Source organism: Paramisgurnus dabryanus, chromosome 13 (assembly GCF_030506205.2).
Source record: "Paramisgurnus dabryanus chromosome 13, PD_genome_1.1, whole genome shotgun sequence".
Lineage (NCBI taxonomy): Eukaryota > Metazoa > Chordata > Actinopteri > Cypriniformes > Cobitidae > Paramisgurnus > Paramisgurnus dabryanus.
Window position 1 is genome coordinate 2,972,974 of NC_133349.1, and position 24,521 is coordinate 2,997,494.

Consider the following 24,521-nt stretch of genomic DNA (forward strand, 5'->3'; position numbering starts at 1 on the left):
TCACTCACTCACTCACTCAATCACTCACTCACTCACTCACTCACTCACTTTCATCCATCCATTCACTCCCTCCCTCCCTCCCTCATTCACTCACTCACTCACTCGGTTGCTCACTCACTCACTCTCATCCATTGACTCACTCACTCACTTACCCACTCACTCACTCTCATCCATCCACTCACTCACTCACTCACTCACTCACTCACTCACTCACTCACTCACTCACTCACTCTCATCCATCCATTCACTCCCTCCCTCACTCACTCACTCACTCACTCACTCACTCGGTTGCTCACTCACTCACTCATTCTCATCTATTAACTCACTCTCTTGCTTGCTCACTCACTCACTCACTCTCATCCATCCATTCACTCTCTCCCTCCCTCTCTCACTCACTCAATCACTCATTCTCATCTATTCAATCACTCATTCCCTCACTCGCTTGCTTGTTCACTCGCTCACTCACTCACTCTCATCCATTGACTCACTCACTCACTCACTTACCCACTCACTCACTCTCATACATCCACTCACTCACTCACTTTCATCCATCCATTCACTCCCTCCCTCCCTCATTCACTCACTCACTCACTCGGTTGCTCACTCACTCACTCATTCTCATCTATTCACTCACTCTCTTGCTTGCTCACTCACTCACTCACTCTCATCCATCCATTCACTCCCTCCCTCACTCAATCAATCACTCACTCACTCACTCGCTTGCTCACTCACTCACTCACTCTCATCCATCCATTCACTCCCTCCCTCACTCAATCAATCACTCCCTCACTCGCTTGCTTACTCACTCACTCACTCACTCTCATCCATTGACTCACTCACTCACTTACCCACTCACTCACTCTCATCCATCCATCCATCCACTCACTCACTCACTCACTCTCATCCATCCATCCACTTCCTCCCTCATTCACTCACTCACTCACTCACTCGCTTGCTCACTCACTCACTTATTTTCATCTATTCACTCACTCTCTTGCTTGCTCACTCACTCACTCTCATCCATCCATTCACTCCCTCCCTCACTCACTCACTCACTCACTCACTCACTCACTCACTCACTCACTCACTCACTCACTCACTCACTCAATCACTAACTCACTCACTCATTCTTATTCATTCACTCACTTGCTTGCTTGCTCACTCACTCACTCACTCACTCACTCACTCACTCACCCTCTCGTTCACTCATTCTCACTTACTTAAAAGTACTTTTTTGGCATGGTTGTGTGTGCCTACAATATGTGCTCACTCGCTAACTCACACACACAACCACACACAAACACGCACACACACACACACACACACACACACACACGCACGCACGCACGCACACAGAAAGCTTTATTGTGCACCTAAACTTTGAAGAGGGGTGTACATAACAGTACACTGTCTAAAACATAATGAATCACCTGAAATTAATGATTCAATCAAGCTTATTTGTGAAGTTTAACAAAAGAGTTATAATTCTGTATCAGTTCAGAGGATTCACTCACTAAAGTGAAGGTTATTATGTGTGACTTAAAGCTACAGTAAGAAGAGAACTGTTACTGTTTTAGAAATGTAAATATTTTGCCAGAAATTCATACAAAATGGTTTACAATGCACGCAATATTTGCATTTTATCTGTGTATTTCTATTGTTAGTGCCATGACTGAGCTACAGGAATAGCAGTGGATTTTGTTTAGGATGTTCTCAAACCCAATCCAGTATGAAACACTAGCGCTCACTTGTCCCGTGGGTCACTGCGCTTAAACAAGAGTATTATACAGTACATCAGGGTTTGCTTCAGCACTTCCAGATGGAATGAGATTGTGTTTGCTGTGTGTGTATGCTTCATATGTGTTTATGTGAGTGTGTATGTTTGCTATGCAGAAACAGTGAGGTCAGATCTATAGCTGGGTCTCTGAGGCATGTTAAACATTTGCTGGATCTAAATCGTAAACCTTATAGACTATGACAGCAAGGATTTTCCAACCCTGATCTATGTTAACAAGGATTTTACAGTGCTGGAATTGTGGGAAGTTTTTCCAAAGTACCACACATGCAGGACTCTGAAATGCACAGATGCAGCAATAGAAATCAGCTTACAAAACAATGTTAACAAACTTTTTAAATGTATAAGAAGCAATATTTGTACAGTAAGCACTCCCAGTTGCAAGCAACTGCCAAATGTCATTGGTCAGAATAGCTGTCAGTTATTTAACCAAAGTGTCCTAATTGGTTGAAACAGGAAAATGTCTTTACACTAAGAAGTTTCAGTGTTGTGTATACTTGTACAAATATTTACGACTCCTCCGACCTAAATTGAGGCATTTTGGACATGCTATAATAAATCATCTGTGGGGTATTTTGAGTTGTAACATCACAGACACATTCTGGGCACACCTGAGACTTATATTACATCTTGTAAAATGGACAGAATAGGTGCCCTTTAAGTATGTGAAGAAAAAGAGATCAAGAAGAGTGATGCTTATCAGAAGAACAGTCGAGCGTTGAGAGGTCATTTCAGCCAGAGGTCACATTACAAATGATCATCTATCACTTTGGCACTGTGGGTTGTTCATTTTTCTTATTATTTGTCGTTTCCTTTTACCTGAAAATTGTGTAGTACAGATCTGCAATGATCCGGATCTGACATAGGCTGTAAAATGATTATGATAAACTACAATTGTGGACCGATAATTACAACTTCATACGCCATTTTGTTTAAATCAGTGATAAAACCTGACTTTCTACGATCTTGCCTGTTTTTTAGTAGTTACAGTGTGATTTTTGAAAATTAAAATCCAGTTAAAGGAATAGTTCACCCCAAAATAAAGATAAGCCCATATTTTACTTACCTTCAAGCCATCCTAGATGTATATTGTTTTCTTTTTTCAGTCAAACACAGTCAGAGTTATATTAAAGGGGCCATGGCACAATACTTTTTTAAGATTTAAAATAAATCTTTGGTGTCCCCAGAGCACATGTGTGAAGTTTTAGCTCAAAAAAACATATAAATAACTTATTATAACATGTTAAAATTGCCCCTTTGTAGGTATGTGCAAAAATCTGCCGTTTTGGGTGTGTCCTTTAAAATGCAAATGAGCGGATGAAGTGCAAACACTGATCACAATGATGGTGGTTTGTTACAATTGAAACTCAATTGTGCTGTGAATTATTTTCTCTCTCTCTTTTTCTCTGCACTAAATGGAAAGTGCTGTGATTGGATAGTGCAGATTAAGGGGTGGTCTTTTTATAATAAGAGCTCCTTATGACATCATAAGGAGAGACAAATTTCAACGACCTATTTTTTCATGTGCTTGCAGAGAATGGTTTACCAAAACTAAGTTACTGGGTTGATCTTTTTCACATTTTCTAGGTTGATAGAAGCACTGAGGACCCAGTTATAGCACTTAAACATGGAAAAAGTCAGATTTTCATGCCCTTTAAATAATATCCTGGCTCTTCAGCTTTATAATGGATTTAGATAGTGCCCAATTTCTAAAGCTCTAATAAGCCCATCCATCAAAAACTAATCCATAGAGTTATTAATTGTCTGCCAAGGTGAAGCGATGGTTTTTGTGAGGAAACTTTTTAAACTTGAGGGTGACTAAAATATGGGCTAATTTTCATGGTTTTTTAGCTTAAATCCCCCCTAACCTAAAAAATTCATTTTTAAATGTGTTTCTATCAGAAAATGAGTTGCTAGTGTGTGTGCAAAAACATCCTGTAATTATACAAATCCGTCTATTCTTCTTTGTGTAATGTCCTTTAAAACCGCAACAGTCACACAAAACAGGCTGTTGGGGATCCCCTATCAACGTGATGTCACACTGATTACACCCCAACTATAACCGCTAACAGACTCCGCGTTATGAACGCGTAGTTCAGCATGTTTTTATTGCAGCCACAAAAGGATATGTTCAGCATCGTATATCATCATCGTGTATCAAAGATCTGTAGTGAAACTTTCCCGACACATTCTGGGTATTCCAGAGACTATTTTAAAATTGCTGAAAACACCTACGAGCTGAAAATAGCCGTGATATTATTTATACAGTATAACTCTGACTGTATTTGACTGAAAGAAGAAAGTCATATACACCTATAATGGCTTTGAGGGTGACTAAAGTAGTGTTCTCAACGGGCCTGAAAACTACAACCCGACCCGCCCCTTGGCTTTTAAAGCCCGGACCCGTGGTAACCTAACGTGCATGCAGTGGCGTCACGTCTGCCCCTGCCCCTCTCCATGATGCACATTGCACGCAGCAACCAGACTAGAGGTCTTCCCGGGTCCAAAGAAATGTACCTGACCCCGAAATGACCCGAATCACTTCATACCCGAACCCGACGTGCATAAATAAAAAAAAATTAAAGAAATACCCGACCCGAGACAAACCCGAGAAAATTAGACCCGAGTCCGACCCGAACTAGTGAAAACATTTTTTTAACCCGACTGGAACCGAATGTAAACGGCACTGACGTGTGTGCATTCTACAGACCCACGCGCAGCAGTCAGACAGAAAGAAACTCCGGTGGCCTTGCAACCAATTTGGCGAGCTGCTCCATTCGTTTTACTTTGTTATCTGAAGACGACACCAATGTAACCGCTAAAATGTACATTTATAATTGACTGACATGTTTGTCTCAACGAAAATGAACCTTCCGACAACCACACAATGTCGCAAGCGCTCTTGGCAAACAGATGAGAGGTTTGAAAAGGACATTGACGCACACAGGCGAGAGAGTTCGGGTCTTCTCGGGTCCTTTCAGAAAAAACACATTCATTTTTAAATTACCCGAGACCCGATGCCGCTATTATTGTACCCGACCCGTGTCCGAAGTACATGTGAAACTTTTAGACCCGAACCCGATCGGGTCTCGGGTCGGACCTCGGGTTTTCGGATCTAAGTGGACCCGTGAAGACCTCTAAACTAGACTCTCTTTTCGTTGAACAGCTACAATGATTATTAAATGTTTATTTCACTGAGCAGAAAAGATTAAGCCTGTCATTTGCTGATATTTTTGACCCGGCCCGAACCTGCGGGTCCCGCCAGGTTTGTTGGCCGACCCGACCTGTTGAGAACTCTCAATTATAGCATGGACAATTTTTTTATGCATTTTTGAGCTTAAAAAAATGGGGCACTATCGAATATCAATATAGAGCTGAAAATAGCTGTGATATTATTTAAAGGTGCCATAGAATAAAACTGTATTTACCTTGGCATGAATAATAAGAGCTCTGTACATTGTAATGACATATCGTATGCCTCAAACGCGTTTGTTTCCACATTTTTATGTAAACCTTGTACACGCAAAATACTGCTGGAAAACAGACCAATCTCAACATAACACCGACTGTGACGTTACAGATGTACGCCCCAACATTAAATCAAGTTGTTAAAATGCTAAAAACAAAGTTATGACTGCTGAGAGTTAGTGCTAATGCTAGTTAATGCTATATGCTAGCGTTTAGCCTGAAGTTCTACTATTGATGTTACAGTTACGTTTTGCAGGTTCATAGTAAAAAACACAAACTTACCACTCAGAAATGTCCATTAACAATCTCCAAATAATTGATTATTGTTCAAAATCTGTATTTTTGTCTGATAGAGACTTTTTAATGTGAGCTCCTGGCATGAGCCCCAGAGCAGAGCCAATCAGAGCATTGCTTAACATTATTATTCATGACCTTTCCAACTAGGGCAAAAATAGTCAATTTCATTCGAGGGACAAATCGTGTTGTAAATGGACATGTAAAAATGTTTCTGGATAATTTTTGCACTTAATAAAGTCACAGACCTTTTATGCAAATATGAAAGAACAATTTAGCACATTATTTCAATGCATTCTTTGGCACCTTTAACATAAAATTGTGTTTGACTGAAAGCCATACTGTATACACCTAGGATGGCTTGAGTGTGACTAAAATATCGGATTATTTTCATTTTGGGGGGGAACTGTTGCTTTAAGAAAGGTCAGAAAAAGAGACGAGTGAATAAATGAGGCAGAACAGTTTTCAGTTAAAGCTTTTCTTCCACTCCTGAAAACACCATTTATCTCTCCTGAAGCCCACATTTGTCTTTGAGAAACAATACAAACTCTATTTCCCCTGTAGAGCAGTCAGCACCGTACGCTATTGATTTCTCCCCGAGCTGTTATGTGGAAAATTGCTCTGGAGTGAAACGCTGTGAGTGACACTCGGGCCTCGACACGAACCGCATGTCCTCGGTCTGCTGGTCGGATGCGTCACGAGTCACGACCCGTTTACTGAATGAACCGTGAGATGAATAGGGCGTTTGCGGGATCTAGGTGGGGTGCGTGTCTTTTAACTTTCTCGGTCTTTGTTTGTGGCTGCGCGCAGTAAACAGACTCGTCCAGCTGTGGCGGTTTCGTGTTCCCGCCCTGTGTTCTCTGTGTCCTGGTGATCTGCCAGCAGTCTGAAATTCGCTGATAATACCCTGGAGCACATGCCAAAATGTACGATGATGTTTTCTCTTTCAGTTCATGCAGCTGTGCGGCATGTGTAATGTTCGACATTTTGATGAAAACAGTTTGTGCGGTTGAGGAAAACAGTAAGATGTATCTGAGCCTGGAGGGGTTTTAGCTCGCTTAATTGAAAGGTTTTCTGTTATATTCCCTGAGCCTTATTTTCTGTACATGTGCCGCCTTCCTCTGGGTTTGAGTCCTTTGTATTATTGTTTTTAATATATGAATAATTGGTTCATCTCCTGGTGACACCCGAGTAATGACTAAGCAGTCATTCAGTGCTACCACATTGTGATTTCTCAATAGATTACATTTGACAACTTATAGCATAAAGTTTCTGTTGTGATATCAATGCTGTGAACATTGCAAACCTCCAGGCCACAAAGCTGATATGGATTACTGTCAACGGAGTACTTACAGTTGACCCTGCACATACTGCAAAACTTGAACAGGAAAATATATCCAAATATCAACACATCACATTTTTTGTGTAACCCTTGAGGATATTTGAGTTGACATATATTTCCTTTAGTAGAGGTTTTCTCTTTAAATCACGCAAGGCACTTGCACATGTGAGGATCAGATTAGTATGTTGTCCCAAGCTCCACATGTTTCTGGGAATTTTGTTCTAGGACCATCAAGGATGTTGCCACGTATCTGATGTTAATTTGATGGACCCCGTTTGCCTCAACCCATAAAGATGTTATTATGTAGAATGCACGGCACAACATGTTCACTGTTAAAGACATCTGTGTCGTAATGCAAGAGTTTTGCACCTGCAGCACTGAGAAATGAAACACACGGCGCCACTACCGAGAACCTTCCTTAAGTCTTTAAATGCGGGAGTCTCGCTGAGATTTATGAGGTCGTTGTGAGTTTCAAGAGCACAGGACTGTTTGTAACGATCGCTTGAAGCCATGCAAGCCTTTGCAGAGGGGTTAATGTGTTCACCCCCATCACGACCCTTTTTTGTTTTACATGCAGAGTGACATGATTGACAACCCTGAACTTTCAATCTTTTGGGTCAAGTTTTTCAAAGGGTTGTTTTTTGGTGTTTGATAAACAAGCAGAGCGATAGATGTATGGATAGTAGGGGTGCACCGATATATCAATGATGCATGATATGCTTTAAAAAAAAAACGGGAAAATGCCCCTACATCCAAAAGCCAGAGGGCGCTATGAAGGAAATATCTTAAAGATATATTTATATTGCTGTTCTTCAAACCTTTTCAGGTATTTTCATGATAATAAAGAATATGTATAATGAGTATGTTTGATGAGTGTTGCTTTTTCAAATGCATGTTATAAATGAGTCAAACTAACAGTTATTTCAGATCGATAAGGACTTACTGAGCAAAAGCCATAGTACATGAAATAGTTGTAAATAATATCGTCTGTGTGATTATAGGCCACGTATTATAAGTGTATATTGCCATTTAACGGTGCATCCCTAATGGATAGATAGATGGATAGATGGATGGATAGGTGGATAGAAGTATGGATGGACAAATGGAGAGGCGGGCATGTAGATGGATAGATTGATGTATAGGTGGATGGAAGTATGAACGGACAGATGGGATGGTAGATGTATAGATGATGGATAGGTGGATTGATAGGTGGATGGAAGTATAGATGGACAAATGGACAGGTGGACAGGTAGATGTATAGGTGGATGGAAGTATGTACAGACAGATGGGCAGGTAGATGGATATATGGATGTTTAGGTGGATTGATGGGGGATGGAAGTATGGACGGACAGATGGGCCGGTAGATGGATAGATGGATGTATAGGTGGATTGATTGGTGGATGGAAAATAAATGGACAGATGTGCAGGTAGATGGATAGATGGATGTATAGGTGGATGGAAGTATGGATGGACAGATGGGCAGGTAGATGGATAGATGGATGTTTAGATGGATTGATAGGTAGATGAAAGTATAGATGGACAGATGGGCAGGGAGATGGATAGATGGATGTATAGGTGGATTGATAGGTGGATGGACGTAAGGATGGACAGATGGGCAGATGGATGGATAGATGGATTTATAAGTGCATTGATTGGTGGATGGAAGTATAAATGAACAGATCTGCAGGGAGATGGATAAATGGATGTATAGGTTGATGGAAGTATGGACGGACAGATGTTCAAGTAGATGGATGTATAGGTGTATTGATAGGTGGATGTAAGTATGGACGGACAGATGTTCAAGTAGATGGGTAGATGGATGTATAGGTGGATTGATAGGGGGATGGAAGTATGGACAGACAGATGGACAGGTGGGCAGGTAGATAGGTGGATGGATAAATGGATGCATAGGTGGAAGGATAGGTGGGTGGATGGATGGACAGTCATATAGATAGGTAGATGGATGAGAAGGTAGATGGATGGATGGATGGATGGATGTATAGGTAGATAAAAGTGTGGATAAGTAGATGGATGTATATGTGGATTTATTGCTGGACGGTAGTATGAATGGACAGATGGGCAGGTAGATGGATAGATGGATATATAGGTGAATTGATAGGTGGATGGAAGTATGGACGGACAGATGGGCAAGTACATGTATAGATGAATGGATAGGTGGCTTGATATGTGGATGGAAGTATGGATGGACAGATAGGCAGATACATGGATAGATGGATGTATATGTGGATTGATAGGTGGATGGAAGTATGGACAAACAAATGGGCAAGTAGATCTTAAGATGAATGTATAGGTGGCTTGATAAGTGGATGGAAGTATGGTTGGACAGATGGGCTGAAAGATGGGTAGATGGATGTATAGGTGGATTGATAGGCGGATGGAAGTATGGACAGACAGATGGACAGGTGAGCAGGTAGATAGGTGGATGGATAAATGAATGCATAGGTGGAAGGATAGGTGGGTGGATGGACGGACACTCATGTAGATAGGTAGATGGATGAGTAGGTAGATGGATAAATGGATGGATGAATGGGTAAATAAAAGTGTGGACAAGTGGATAGATAGATAGATAGATAGATAGATAGATAGATAGATAGATAGATAGATAGATAGATAGATGTGTGGGGGGTGCATGTGTTGTATTACATTGTGTTTTGTAATGTGAAGTTATGTGATGTGTTGGGCTGCACTGTGTCTTGTTTTTGTGGATGCCTTTGTGTTGTATTGTTTTTTTTTTATTGTGTTCAGTGGCCTGTGGTAGTATTCACATTTATCAAAGCATGATCAGACTTGTACCACCGGCATCAGAAAAAGAAACAGGCATCAGTAGATAAGTGGACTTGTATTTGATCTCATATATCTCTTCCAGTCCGTCTCCCTGAGGAACACTTAAACCGTGAATGGAATTCCAAAGGAATTCTGCAACAGTGGCAAGACAGAGCAAGTTAATTTAACTGCTGGGAAATATATTCACAGTATACAATGTGGTTCAAAAGTTCATGGTTTAAAATTAATTTAAAGCCGGAAAAAACAAGGATTTGATTGACCAATCTCCAACCAAGCAAGCATATCTGATAATATTGGAACGCTTCATTCATGCTGGTTTTGCACAAACCTCACGCCAGCCAGTCATTAAATCACACAAAGGCTCAAATATATGAATGTTTATCAACATTTTAGTGTGGATTGTCATGCTAATAATATTATGCATAATGGACAACAATTCAATTAAATGGGAAAATGTGAAAGAAACATTTCCCTTGTGATATCAGACTTCTTAAGCCCATTGTTTTAAAATGATTCTGTTGGCCAAACGTAAACAGTGATAGAAAGACTGAGTCATTTGACTTGTTTTACAGTCTTTTCTTTTGTCAAGACCTGTAAATATTACAACATTAAAACAGACACATAACATTTTGGAATTAAACTTTTAACATTAAGATGATATTGGATTTTATTATTAAGTTTAACCTTGTAATGAAGTCATTTTGTAATTCAATCCAGAACTACTTTTAACTATTCAGTTTAACTCAAATCAATATTGATTTACACATTTAGTAAATAGCCGTGATCATTATTGTCCCTTCATGATGATATGAAATCATTTTGGATAGATTTTTGTGATAATAATACGCCTTACATAATGCTTCTAGCTTTACCACCGAGGGAACATTGTCAGTTTAAGTCAACTTTAAAGTTTGTTTTGCGAGTCTAAAAGCACTGATGAACTTTGGAAGGGGTTTACTGTTTCTCAAATGTTTTCTGGATCTAAACATATCTCTATTGCTGGTGTGTTGAGAGGCGTGTAGGAGGTTTTTGTGGCAGAATCTGTGATTATGGTGCGTGAGTTCAGTGAAACAGCCCACTTATGAACGAGAATTGAGATAGATATGAGTGGGTAGAAGCTTCGCCTGGCTCGCATAAACTGCTCGAGGAAGCTTGACCCCTGGATGAAACATTATAAAAATATAGATCCAACTCTGAGGATTACTGAATCACTTCTACGCAGTTTTGCAAATTCCAACTAGTGCCTGAAACAAATCCCTTGATACGATTTAAACCTGGACACATCCAGTGTTCTTTATTCATAGACGCAGCCCACTGCCTACATCTCTTTTTTCGCAGGTTCACTGATATCAGAATCATTACCCCTTAGTGCAAATATTTAATATTTTTGCTGTCTGTTTAATAACAATAAAATATTAGGGCATATGCTTTGTTTTACAATTTTATAATTGTTAATAAAGTGTTAGCGCAGTTTTATCCTACTGAGGATACTGAGGATACTGTTTGGAGATTGGTGTTAGATAAACATTCCAGGTCGCTAGACCCAACTACTGTATGTAATGATTGGTAAAACATTCATGTATTTAAAGGTGCACTTGGTAACTTTTAGAAGGATCTCATGACAGAAATCCAAAAACTATATTATCAGTGGTGTACCTTACAAAATGGACTGTATTGTTTTTATTGCCTCATGGTGCGTTCACACCAGATGCGAATGAAGCGTTAAGCGCAAGTGATTTACATGTTAAAGGGAGTTCACCCAAAAATGAAAATAATGTCATTAATGATTCACCCTCATGTCGTTCCAAACTCATAAGACCTCCGTTCATCTTCAGAACACAGTTTAAGATGTTTTATATTTAGTCCGAGAGCTTGTTGACTCTTCATTGAAAATCTACGTACGGTATACTGTCCATGTCCAGAAAGGTAATAAAAACATCATCAAAGTAGTCCATGTAACATCAGTGGGTCAGTTAGAATGTGTTGAAGCATCGAAAATACCTTTTGGTCCAAAAAGAACAAAAAATACGACTTTATTTAGCATTGTCTTTTCTTCCGCATCTGTTGTGAAGCACATACGCAAGACTTAAGTCACGTTACTGCAGTGAAGCAGATGACGTACAACGCGGCTGACGTGTTATCTGGTGCGCCCCAGCTGTTTTTTTTTTGTGCGCCTGGGCTTCGCAGTCTGAGGACGCATGCTGTTAGTTTGAAAAACTTTGCAAACCTGTCTGAGGATAACACATATCATCCTCGTCACTGCAGTCACGTGACTTTAGTAAAAACATTAAGTAATGTTTTTATTACCTTTCTGGACATTAAACCTTGCATAGATTTTCAATGAAGGGTCAACAAGCTCTTGAACTAAATATAAAACATCTTAAACTGTGTTCTGAAGATGAAAGAAGGTCTTATGAGTTTGGAACAACATGAGGGTGAGTCATTAATGACATTATTTTCATTTTTGGGTGAACTATCCCTTTAAGTCCATGCAAAGATGCAATAGACATCCTGTTCTGCGATTCACATGAATAAGGTCGCGCGAATGATGTGGTTCACGCAAATTGATCATTTCGGGCATTTGTTGTGCGTATCGTGAAATTCACGTGAATCACGCAATTGAAAAATCTGAACTTTGCCAGATATTCATGCTGTGTTGACCAATCGGGAGCTTGCTCTAGTAGTGACATAAATACAATGTAGCGAACTGAGGTGAAGATACGAAACATTGTTGCTGTATGTGGACACCTTGTGCTGTATTACTCATCTTTAAAGCCCCTACAGGTTGGAAGTGGAATTGTCCATTACCACTGTGGTAAATAATTTAGCTTACTGCAGCAAAGCTGGCTCTGATTGAATTGTAGGTCTGCCGTAAAGCAAGTTTTTGTAGTTTTCACTTGAATTAGAGGACCGCGACCCGACGGTTGGAAACTTCTTTAGTTCGGTTTTGGCCGATAGAGGGCTGCAAAGTGAATGTGAAAGTGTCGTTCACCCTGTTTCAAGTGGATGAACGACTGAAACTTTTTTGGAAACGTTATTTTAAGGTAAACGTTTTATATTTAAGGAGTGAGGAGGTCGGACAATCCAGTAAGTTGTAAAAAAATTGAGTAATATATATATATATATATATATATATACAGAGAGAGAGAGAGAGAGAGAGACAGACTACAAGATAGCTAAAACTGTCAAATTAAGCATATTCGCATCTGAATTTCATGCACGAATGACGCAAATTTCACGTTTCAAATGAAGCGTGTTTATTCAAAATATTTAAGTGTCCAACTACGCGTGTTTAGCAAAATTTATTCGCCACATTCGCATCTGGTGTGAACACACAGTTAGAATGAGACTTTTTTCTTCACATGTATAACAATGCCGAACAAACTGCTCTACAGAGTGCATTTTGCCACTATGTTGTCTCAGACGATGACATGTTTGTCCTGTGGCAGCTACCGTAGCTTCACTATGTGTTTCAAAAGGTATGGGTGAGCTGTGGACTGAGCCATTGATTGTAATTCGCAATCTCACGGCTAGATGCCACTAAAATTTACACAGTGATTTTTACTTAATTTTTTAGTCTTTAGAGATTTTGATAGCACTTTTTACAGTATGTGGATGCTAGAAGACCTATGTCTTCATTATAGTCAACATCCCTAGATGCACCATACACACCTTTGCCTACATTTCTGCATAAGCTAAAATACATTGCTCTTGGTGCATATCGCTGCATCTATCAATGGAATGTTCACTAGAGGCGTTTCGTTTTGATGCAGGTAAATAAAAAGTTATGAAGCGGACACATACGCAAATTCAAATCTTCTTATCTTTGTTAACTAGATTTACGCCCTTTGGTACTAATTTATGGCCAAATGCGCACATGTGCGGCATGCCTCAATGGTGCTTTCCTTACGGTTTTAATAAAACACATCCAACTACACCAAACAGATGTTGATCATTGATTACTTTTCCTTTAGTAAGTTGCCAATATGTTCATGTGAACAACAAGTTCTTGACATACTGCTGAATAAAATCAATCCTGACATTAAAGACATCTGACGTTTATCCCCCACGGTCAAACAAGCATGAATTTTAGAATGATACCAATGATGTTTAGTCTTGTAACCTGCTAAAAAATCCTCCAGTGCCTCTAGTGGACATTTCAAAAAATGCAGTGATATGGAAAAACGATTTCAGATTATGCAGAAATATAGGCAGAGGTATGTTATTCCCAATGAGCCTTTTTACCATAATGTTAGTCAAATCGATAAAAAAGTTACACTTGCTTTAAGTGAGTTGTGTTGCACAACAATATTTAATAACCAGGGATTTTTTTAATGACTACCCCTTTGTTTTAGCTGGATATGTCCAGGTTTTTTCATCATATCATTAATGGGTTGTGTTTCCGGCACTGGTAGCAATAGTAATATTGATCTTGCCCAGGCTGCCCTGCTATTTCTTTACGCATCCCATTTCATAGCTTGACGTAGTTTTAAAATGATGAGCGGTTTCTGGTGTAGTTCGGCAAGCCAAAGTTTCACAGCTATCACATCTGTAAACAGACTCCAGTATACCAGCACATCCCATATCACAGCCACACAGTCAGAGCCGCCAACAGAAAAGTAAGACACCCATTCGGTGTGTAATGAAAGGGTTTGGTACAGCAGCCAGTTTGTGACATCGGCTCTATTCAGGGTATTGCTTTGTGTTTCAGCATGTGTGGGCAGAGGTTGTGTGAAAGCATTTCAGTAAAATCTTCTGCTGTGATGCCCATTTTCCCATCATCCTTTGCTCTCTCTTCTCATTCATCACTAAGTGTTCCTCGCAGGTCAAGAGAGCATGCTGGTGTTTATCCGGTACGCTTGATGTTTTTAGCAGCACCAGACCCTGCACGCTGTCAGATTAGCAACATGCATTTATTTATTTTTTTAGTTGCTGCATTTCTCTTACACCTTTTTAGCATCTCACAGAATGAAGTGTTTTTGAGATGGTGTGTCGGAGCTGGACGATATTGGCCAATGTTCATATCTCTGTAATTTTGGGACAAAGTCAGAGTTTCCCAAACTTGAACTTTGGGAACTTTGGAAGCTTTCGTTTCCGGTCTGCTGCATTCACACCCGTATGAATGGAATTTAATGAAAAGCCTAGTGTGATCGCAGCATTAGTTGACATGTAGCTACAAAGTTACTTACAGTCAGTTAAACGCCTGTTGAGAGATCATGACAATAAAGTGATAACAGATATTAAGCAGACAGACAACAAATGCTGTAATGACTGAAGTATTTGCCAAGTTAGGCTACTTATGCTGTAGTTAGAACAATGCGGACTATCTAAATTATTATTGGCAGGAGCATCATGAACCAGTTTTTTTTTTTTTAAAGGGGACACAGTGTGCACAGCTTACAGAAATTTGTGCATAAACAGACATTAAATGAAATATAGTGTTCAGTCTTTCCTTGGCACTCCTGCTTACATATCAAACAATTTTTACACATCTGCCTTCATGTGAAAACAACCACAATAAATGTGTTGACTAACTTTTATGTCAAATACTTATATCTAGGGCTGTCAAAATATTAATCGTGATTAATTGCATACAAAATAAAACTTTGTTTTTGCATAATATACAGAGGGGAAAATAAGTATTTGACACATCAGCATTTTTATCAAGAAGGGGATTTCTAAGTGGGCTATTGACACAAAATTTCCACCAGATGTAGCCATCAAGCCAAATATTAAATTCATACAAAGAAATCAGAACATTTAAGTATACAAGTTGAGTCATAATAAATAAAGTGAAATGACACAGTGAATAAGTATTGAACACATGAAGAGAACAAGGTGCTAAATATTATAGAATGTCAGGAGATCACCTGAAATCTGTCAGTACTAATTGATATCAGCTGCTTTAGTCCCAATTGATGGCCTATAAAGGCTTCTCATTACCCAGGAGGCACACAGGAAAGACTTCATGATGGGTAAAAGCAATGAACTCTCTCAAGATCTTCGTAATCTTATCGTTGAAAAGCATTTTGATGGGAATGGTTATAGACGCATTTCCAGAATGCTGAATGTTCCTGTGAGCACTGTGGGGGCCATTATCCAGAAATAGAAAGAGCATCACTTCACCATAAACCGGCCACGATCAGGTGCTCCACGTAAGATCCCTATCCAAGGAGTCCAAAGAATAATCAGGAGAGCCAAGAACCACTCGGGCAGAACTTCAGGAAGACCTTGCATCAGCAGGTACTGTTGTTTCAAAGAAAACTATAAGCAATGCACTGAATCGCCATGGCATTCATGCACGATCACCACGCAGGACTCCATTGCTGAACAAAAAGCATGTTGAGGCTCGGTTAAAGTTTGCTTTTCAGCAAAGGGTACAGGCAGACTTCATATTATTGAAGGGAGGATGAATTGAGAAATGTACTGGGACATTCTGGATAAAAATCTGCTGCCATCTACCAGAAAGCTGAAAATGAAAAGAGGGTGGACATTTCAGCAAGACAATGATCCCAAACACAAGGCCAATGAAACAATGGAGTGGTTTCAAATAAAGAAAATCAAGTTGCTTGAATGGCCCAGTCAGTCACCTGACCTAAATCCCATAAAATCTATGGAGAGAACTGAAGATCAAAGTTCATAAAAGAGGCCCAAGGAACCTTCAAGATTCAACGACCGTTTGTGTGGAAGAACGGGACAGAATTACTCCTGAGCAATGCAGACGACTGGTCTCTCCATACAAGAGGTGTCTAGAAGCTGTAATCACAAACAAAGGCTTTTCTTCAAAGTATTAAATAAAGTGTGTTCAATACTTATTCCCTGTGTCATTTCACTTTATTTATTATGACTCAACTTGTATACTTAAATGTTCAGATTTTTGTATGTATTCGATATTTGGCTTGATGGTTACATCTGGTGGAAATTTAGTGTCAATAACCCACTTAGAAATCCCCTTACTGATAAAAAAGATAATGTGTCAAATACTTATTTTCCCGTGCATGTATTTAAGAAACATTTACATGTATATATTTTTTTGTTATTTTTTAGATTTTGATATATTTTATATTCTATATAAACTTTGACAGGTTATATCAATGAATTCAGTTAGAATAATGACATTGGCATCATATTTATATCTGAAATTGCATTTTTTGTATATATATGTTCTGTTTTTATGACTTGTTTAATTGTGCTATTAATGCATTTGCACAACAACTGCATTGTGTTATAAAATTAATGTAATTTTAAATCCATAATGTATATAAATAATGTTAATGACAACAATCGATCACGTGATTGATTTTAATGTTCAACGCTGCAAAAGCAATAATGCTGTAACACTTTTGGATTATTTTCAACTTTATTTTCAACAAAAACTTAAAAAACATGTGCAAGTTTAATGCACATTTCTTTGATTTGTAGGTTGTATGCAAAATCCATTTGGCTCAAAAAACTTGAGGGGGGCAAGTTTGAATAAGCATGACGGCTCTGATTATTTGTAAAACACATATATTGGTATAACACACGTCTTAACTGTTTATAGCACGAGTGAATCCTGTGTTTGCCTTTTATATACTGCCCCAAACTGAGAATCATCATGTGCAGTCTTGACAAACTCTAACCAGTCAGACCGCAAGTTACCACCCAAATTTTACGAGAAGGTTCTCAGTTGCTTGGAAGGACAAGCGCTAAGGAACTGCCTCAGGAAAAACGTGATGATGTCTGGGCGCTCCCTCGACATTGTTCCACCGTGAGAGCCAGGATTTATATTTATACATCTCATTTAATTTCAATTCTCTTTTGCTACAGCACTCTCGCAATGACATAACTCATCGTTACATCTGTTATAAGTCAGATAAGCGGTTCAATATTTAATATGTATCCCAGAGATATGTTTGGGTTTGATATGGGTCTCATGGGTGCAGATGATTCACATGCCCACCATCGCTCTTTCGTGAATCGACTGGCTGTGGGCTAATGTTACACGTGTTTATCAACACACAGGAGAGCACGCGCTGTTCATCATCTCGGCCTGCGCTGGCCTCCTCGTCCCGATCTGAATTGCAAATTCGGTCGGTTAAAATCAATAGGCGCACAGATCCTGATTCACGCGTGTGGGTGTGTAATTGGAAAAAACATAAGGGCTGCTATTGCTTTTGACAGGTCATTTATCCCACTTTGGTTAATGGTAAGTGTGGCTGGCAGTAGCGGGGCTTCAAAAGCGCGTCTCTGTTTCTCTCGCACATTGTTTTTGCAGTATAAATGTTTTCTACCTTCTGCTGCACTGTTTACCAGCAAGGTGCATGCCTCGGACCGCACAGCCAATAGCTACGTTCATAATCACAACAAAGATGTTTAATATTTCATGGTCTGAATCACCGGATCGCTTACAGATATCCTTAGAATCGTTTAGTACAATGTTTCACTAAAGATGCCACACAAAAGAGGAGTTTCATTTCCATTACATTTACGCATTTGGCAGATGATTTTATCATAGTGCATTACAAGGTACATTTTTATCAGTACTTAATAATTTCTGTGAACATGTTGAGAGACATCATGACATTAGTTTGACCCCCAGTGCTACTTATGACTGGTTATGTGGTCCAGGGTCACATATTGTCTCAGTCATCCCTTGTATATGAATAATATTCAGTGAGTTTCTTTTAAAATCCTGGTTGATTCCTCCTGAAGACAGCTTCACTCATCATAACGTGAGACACATGAGTGAAATGCTGTCACACAGCGAACAGACGTCTGACAGAGCTCAAATCTGTGTTAAACTCTGTGTTGAGATGAATAAGAAAAGATGAGGACGAGGAGGTGCTCCATACGCCACAGGAGCTTTACAGACTGACATCTTTGCTTTGCATAAAGAAGCTGTATGTTAGAAAACATCTCAGATCTGTCAGCTGGCAGAAAGAATCTGATTCAAGAAAGATTAAAATAGTCTGACATTACTGACAGGAACCAAAAGAAATGTATACTGCTGTCTATACCAAATAGGACAATTAAACAAAGTTGAACAATTCTGCTTCCTTATAGGTGATTTTTTTCAATGACTTTCTCATAACCCACATTAATATTTAGACGTTACTGTTTAGTGACATTTTTATGTGGAAAATTCATAATTGTGTGTCTTTTATAAAGGCTGATTTATGTAGAAAGTGAATATATATATATATATATATATATATATATATATATATATATATATATATATATTTAACAAGAATGTACTATAGCCTATGTGTATACCAGACGTTGACCCCTAAAGCATTTTAAGGAACCAATAGGGTTTATTACTCAAACATTTTTAGTTAAATGAAGGATTGAATTGCACTGATTCAGATTTTTTTGTCTTATGAAAGATGATGCAACAGTAGACATGTTTCCATCACATCTTAAAAATCAAATTTTGATTAAAAATCTTTTAATGTGCAAAAAAGTTTTACTTTTGCTCGATGTGGTTTTTGATTTTTGCTAAAAAGAGTCAATGCGAATAATGGGAGATGGAAAGGCATTTGCCGAATGAATTCTGACGTAGCGAACATTAAACCCATGGGGCTGATCATCTAGCGTTTTCCGCTGTCATTGTCTTTACCACATATGGGAGATCGACGTCAACGCAATGTCCTTACTGCTCGTTCCTTCATCAAAAATGCTGTATTTCTTCTTCTGTGCACAGCATTTAGTTTGGCAATTACAAACTGCACTGCTAATAAATAACTTGCCCCATCGTGACTACATGCAGTCCTGTCTCCATTTTCCAAGCGTGCCTTCTTTTATTTGCTGTTGGTTACTAGATTAACAATACTACATCATTCACTCAAACAACTTGAGGGAAATGCACCTTATTTGCATTTGTTTGTGTTTCTATTTTTGCAAATTTTGAAACAAATTGCCAGCTATTGAGGTGTAAGCAAGATCAGTGTTGGCAACCTCCAAAGTTTTTTCCCCACACAATTGTATTAGTGCCTGTAAATGAAAATGAATAAAAATAGTATAAATATAAAAACTTATAAAGTTGAATTATGAAGTTATGTTAACTTTATTTTAAATTACAGCAAGTAAATTTTTTTTAACAATGCTACTTTTGTTTTGTAATAGTTGAATTAGTCCATTAGTTTTCCCTCAGTGCCCTAGTGTGGCGTCCTATGCGCTATATACCCCATTTCTGTGCCCCTGTGAACATTGTATCGACACATCAAACATCAAACCTCAAAATGTTCATGAACTGTTTTTAATCTGGCCACAAATTTAAGTTTCTTTTGTAAAATGTTTGAAAGGAGAATGGATTAGGAACAGCAAAATAGTTATGAAAGTAATGCTGGAAATAACAATAAACAGATTTCTTCCAGTCAAACTAAAAGCATTGGAATCAAGCATAACACCTGTAGATATTAAACGGTTAAGGCAAAGCATTTGTGTTTCCATGCCTGAACCTCTGTGTTAGGGAGTATTATGTCAGTGGTGTGATGGTATCTTCACCAACACTGCTGTCAATGAGGAGACACCGGATCATCATGTCATTATCCTGCACAGATGCTTTCTCTCTCACTTACTATTTCATGGGCTTTCCTCCAAATCCTTCAGTTTCCCAGCAGCTCCTCACTGCACTGCAAAACATTGTTCCTTTAATCAGAATTGTCTACTGTAGCTTTCCAGGAAAAATATTTAAACATGTTTAAAATCGATTTACTTGTGTAATACTGTTGCTATCAGAGAACATATCTTGAATTAGGTTTATATTTTTTACTACTGTTTTTTATAAACTTTGATTTAGATTTATCTTGTAACACTTTACAATAAGGTTGTATTTGTAAAGATTAGTAAATGCATTAACTAACATGAACAGACAATGAACAATATAGTTTTCAGCATCCATTAATTCTTGTTAATGTAAGTTAACTCTTTACACCATACGTCATCGGCGCATTCACGTGACCTCACCTCCCATCTGTAAACAGAGGGAGAATGGCAAACTTTTTGCTGAATTGACAACCTGCACAGGAGCCACAAAACGAAAGACATCTTTTAAAACAACAGCAAAAACTGCCTGGATCAGCAAAGATCAATAACCCAAATTAACATCGGTAACTTTATGTCACGACACAGTAGGGAAGTAGGACGCAAACGCAAAGTTCGAAAATGAATAACATTTAATGATAAAACACGAGGGATAACACGGTGAACACAGTGAACACAGGAACATCCAATACAGGGAACAGACGGGGTAGCAATGACAATAATCCGGCACAGGCTGAAGGAACAAAGGCGTATAAATACAAACACAATCAAACATACAACAGGTGTGGTGTTTTGGCGTAATTAGTCCATGAGAGTCCAGGTGAAACGGATAAGTGCGACACACAAAACATGTCACGGACTAGCCGTGACATAACCCCTCCCTCAGGGAGTGGCTACCAGACACTACACAGGAACAAACACAAAACAAAAATGTGGTAGGGAGAGTCCAAGGGAGGGATGGATCGCTCCGGTTCTCCTGGCGCATTCCGGCCCACCGCCCCGTTGGTTTCGTCCCGGCGGCTGCCGGCTTCGCCAGGGTCCCCAAGCCCTCCATCGTTGTTTGTTTGTTTGTTAGAAAGCAGAGGTTCTGTTCTTTTATTTGATATATTGTTTGTTTATATATTTATAGAACGAAAAAATTCTGGAAGGCATTACACTTTTGTGAAAATCATAAAAAACGCTGGCGGGAAAAGATTGAATGTCAATACAGTTATTTATGTTAGTTCATTACAACGCTTAATTTTATAAGTGTATTAATAAATGCCGGAATAAACATGACCTAAGATTAATAAATGCTAAAGTCCTTTCCATTGTTATTTCATGTTAGTTAATGCATTAATTGATAACAAATACAACCTTATTGTAAAGTGTTACCAATGCTTTTTATAGGGTGATTAAATGGGTGTTTTCCAAAACTTGCACTGATGTGACGTCTCCATTTTGATTGTATGTACAATTTATACCACAACTGAATTATGTAACATCTTCAGACACCGTGTCCAGCAATTGATATGCTCAATTGAAAGACGTTTACACATGTGGTATCAATAAGACACGGACGGGTGCCAAATTGACAATGGACCAGGATTTCTTGCAACTGATTGGTCTGATTTTGTTGAATAGAGAAAAGCGTATCAGGCTTTTAATCTGCATATCTCTTGTTGGGCTTGAAATTGATTCAGAAACTCGTCTGCAGCTGTTTACAAAAGATTTGTCAGTCAAAAATAAATGTTTGGTTGTGTAACACTGACGATCTGGCCGACATCTGTGTCTAGCAGGTTGAAGCGTCAGAGTCCAGACATCAGAAGATCCAGAAAGACCATATATCAGTCTGTGAGAACAGAATGAGACGCCAGTTATCTGATAAATGGACATAAGAATGCAGAGAATGATGAAATGTCAAAAAGGAAAACTAAATGAACGTTCTTTAAAAATTCTCCTATTGTATTCCACAGAAGAAAGAAGGTTATGTGGGTTTTAAAAGACATGAAAGTGCGTAAATGACAGAATTGTATTGATGTATTGAATTAACCCTTTAATCCATTATTTTATTCCCTTTGATTCCATCCAAATTGCACACATGAGATAATTAAGTTCACGTGTAAGCTGTTGTGAATGTATGATCTTGATTTAGGCTCTCATTAAATCGTCCTCGCCGCTCTTTCCCCGTTGAGTTGATTGAAGAGCGTTTGTGTAAAGCTCATTGGCCTTTAACGTTTTCCAGGCGTATTTCTCTCTGTTTCTGTAAAAGCCCCTGCGGGCAGCTTTCATCAGGGCATCGGAGGGGTAACAGGGTTGACGTTCAGCGTACGGCTGTTGTGAATGAGGGTAATAAAGTCGGTTTTCCGTTTTGTGTTTCCCTCAGATGGACCCTGTTCAGAAGGCTGTTTTACATCAATCGTTTGGTGTTCCTGCTACTTCTAAAAAGAAATGTGCTTCATGCGGCGTGTGCCAGCTGAGATTTAACTCACAGGTGAGCATCCACAACTCGCGGTACAGTAACACCATCAAATGATTTTGCCTTAGAAACAGGGCTGGTTAAAATATACACTGTTGATTTGCAAAGATTTTGCTGGCAATAAAAAACAAAGTTTTATTTTATTTTAAAGGGAGACTACACTTTTTTAAAAAAATAAATAAACTTATCTCCAAGCTCCCCTAGATTTAAACAATTGATTTTTATGATATCCGGGTCTGGCGGTACCACTTTTAGCATAGCTTAGCATAATCCATTGAATAGACCATAAGCATCGCGCAAAAAAAAAACAAAGTTTTGATATTTTTTCTATTTAAAACTTGACTCTTCTATAGTTGCATTGTGTACTAAAACGACAGAAAATTAAAAGTTGCGATTTTCTAGACAGATATGACTAGGAACTATATTCTCATTCTGGCGCAATAACCAAGGATTATGCTGCTGTAACATGGGTGCAGCAGGCGTACTGATATTACGCAGAACCTGATAAAAGTCCCCTGGGCCCTGCGTAATTAAGCACGATGCTAATGGTCTAATCAGATACAACAGATCATGCTAAGTTATGCTAAAGTGGTACCGCCAGACCCGGAAATCACCTCTATGGAATGGATTTCAAAACGATAAAACAAAAAATTTTAACTCTAGGGGAGCTGAAAAATAAGCCTATTTTCCAAAAAATGTGGAGTGTCCATTTAACCCATAGACTGTAAAAAAAGATGGACAACACCTGTTCACTCTCTTCCATTGGTGAAAAGTGAAGCCGCTAGTGTTCCGATACGGCGCTGACATCTTGGGCTTCGAGTCTGCGCAGTAGCAATTTTGGGACCAGTCCTGCGCAGGAGTGAGCAGGAAGTAAAGCCGCAAAATCAAGGCCCCCTCCTCACAGAATGCGCATATCACAGCTGTCAATCATGATGTGACCCCACCGTTTTTATAGCATTAAATAACTACACTGTAAAAACAATGTTGTTGCAGATGGGTTGCCGGTAATTTACCGTAGATTTAAATTTATGTCATTTACTTGGCAAGAGTTTGTTCAAAGTTAAATAAATTTTAAATATTAACAAGTCTTTATCTTTACAGAATAAAACTATACAATAACAGCCTCATGCAAATCATCATCAACCTTTTTCTGTTTTTTGCTTCAGATTTTGTTTCCCAGAATGTTTTGCTTGATGCTGTTTTTTTTGTTTTACTCTGTAAAGACAAAGACTTGTAAATGTTAAATGTTCATTTAACTTTGAACAAAATGTTGCCAGTAAATAACATAAATTTAAATCTACAGTAAGTTACTGGCAACCCAGCTGCCTACTGATTTTTTTTTACAGTGTAACTAAAAACACACTTATTTTTGAAAAAAAAAAAACACTTGAATTTACATCAGCGTGATAAAAACTACAGTAAATGACAGAAACCAGCTTCGGAAAAAGATAATTGAAGTGTAAATAAATTGTTCAGTCATCCTTTAACACATCCTTGCTAAGAGTGTGTAAGTGCATTCAAGCTTTTTGAAAAAAAAACCTCCACTTCAAATAAATATCCACTTCTTTGGACAAAACAAAGCAAACAGTTACAAAATCACTAAAGATGCAACTAGAAGCAATGCAAATGATCAGAGTCAGAATTCAGATGGTAAAAATAAAGAAACTCAAGCACACATTAGGGAGGGGGGCTATAATCCATTTTGCTGCCACACTCGGGTGGTATTGGTAACTAAGTTTGATTGTGATTCATGGCCGTTTCACATTCGTCTTCTGTGCACTTAGAGGACTTTGCTGAAAATCATTGTGACGTTTAATGGATTCTGCCAA

General features: G+C 38.7%; 1 protein-coding gene across 4 annotated transcripts in view; it reads left to right on the plus strand.

Moving 5' to 3' along the window:
- znf385d (zinc finger protein 385D) overlaps positions 1–24,521 on the plus strand; it is an 83,006-nt gene that overhangs the window by 17,596 nt on the left and 40,889 nt on the right. For 3 of the 4 annotated variants that reach the window (XM_065298932.2, XM_065298929.2, XM_065298930.1), the window contains exon 3: positions 22,600–22,707. The exons of the other annotated variant lie outside the window; for it this stretch is intronic. In XM_065298932.2, coding sequence (XP_065155004.1) covers positions 22,600–22,707 — 108 coding nt within the window. The remainder of the gene's footprint in view (positions 1–22,599; positions 22,708–24,521) is intronic. 4 annotated transcript variants of the gene reach the window in all.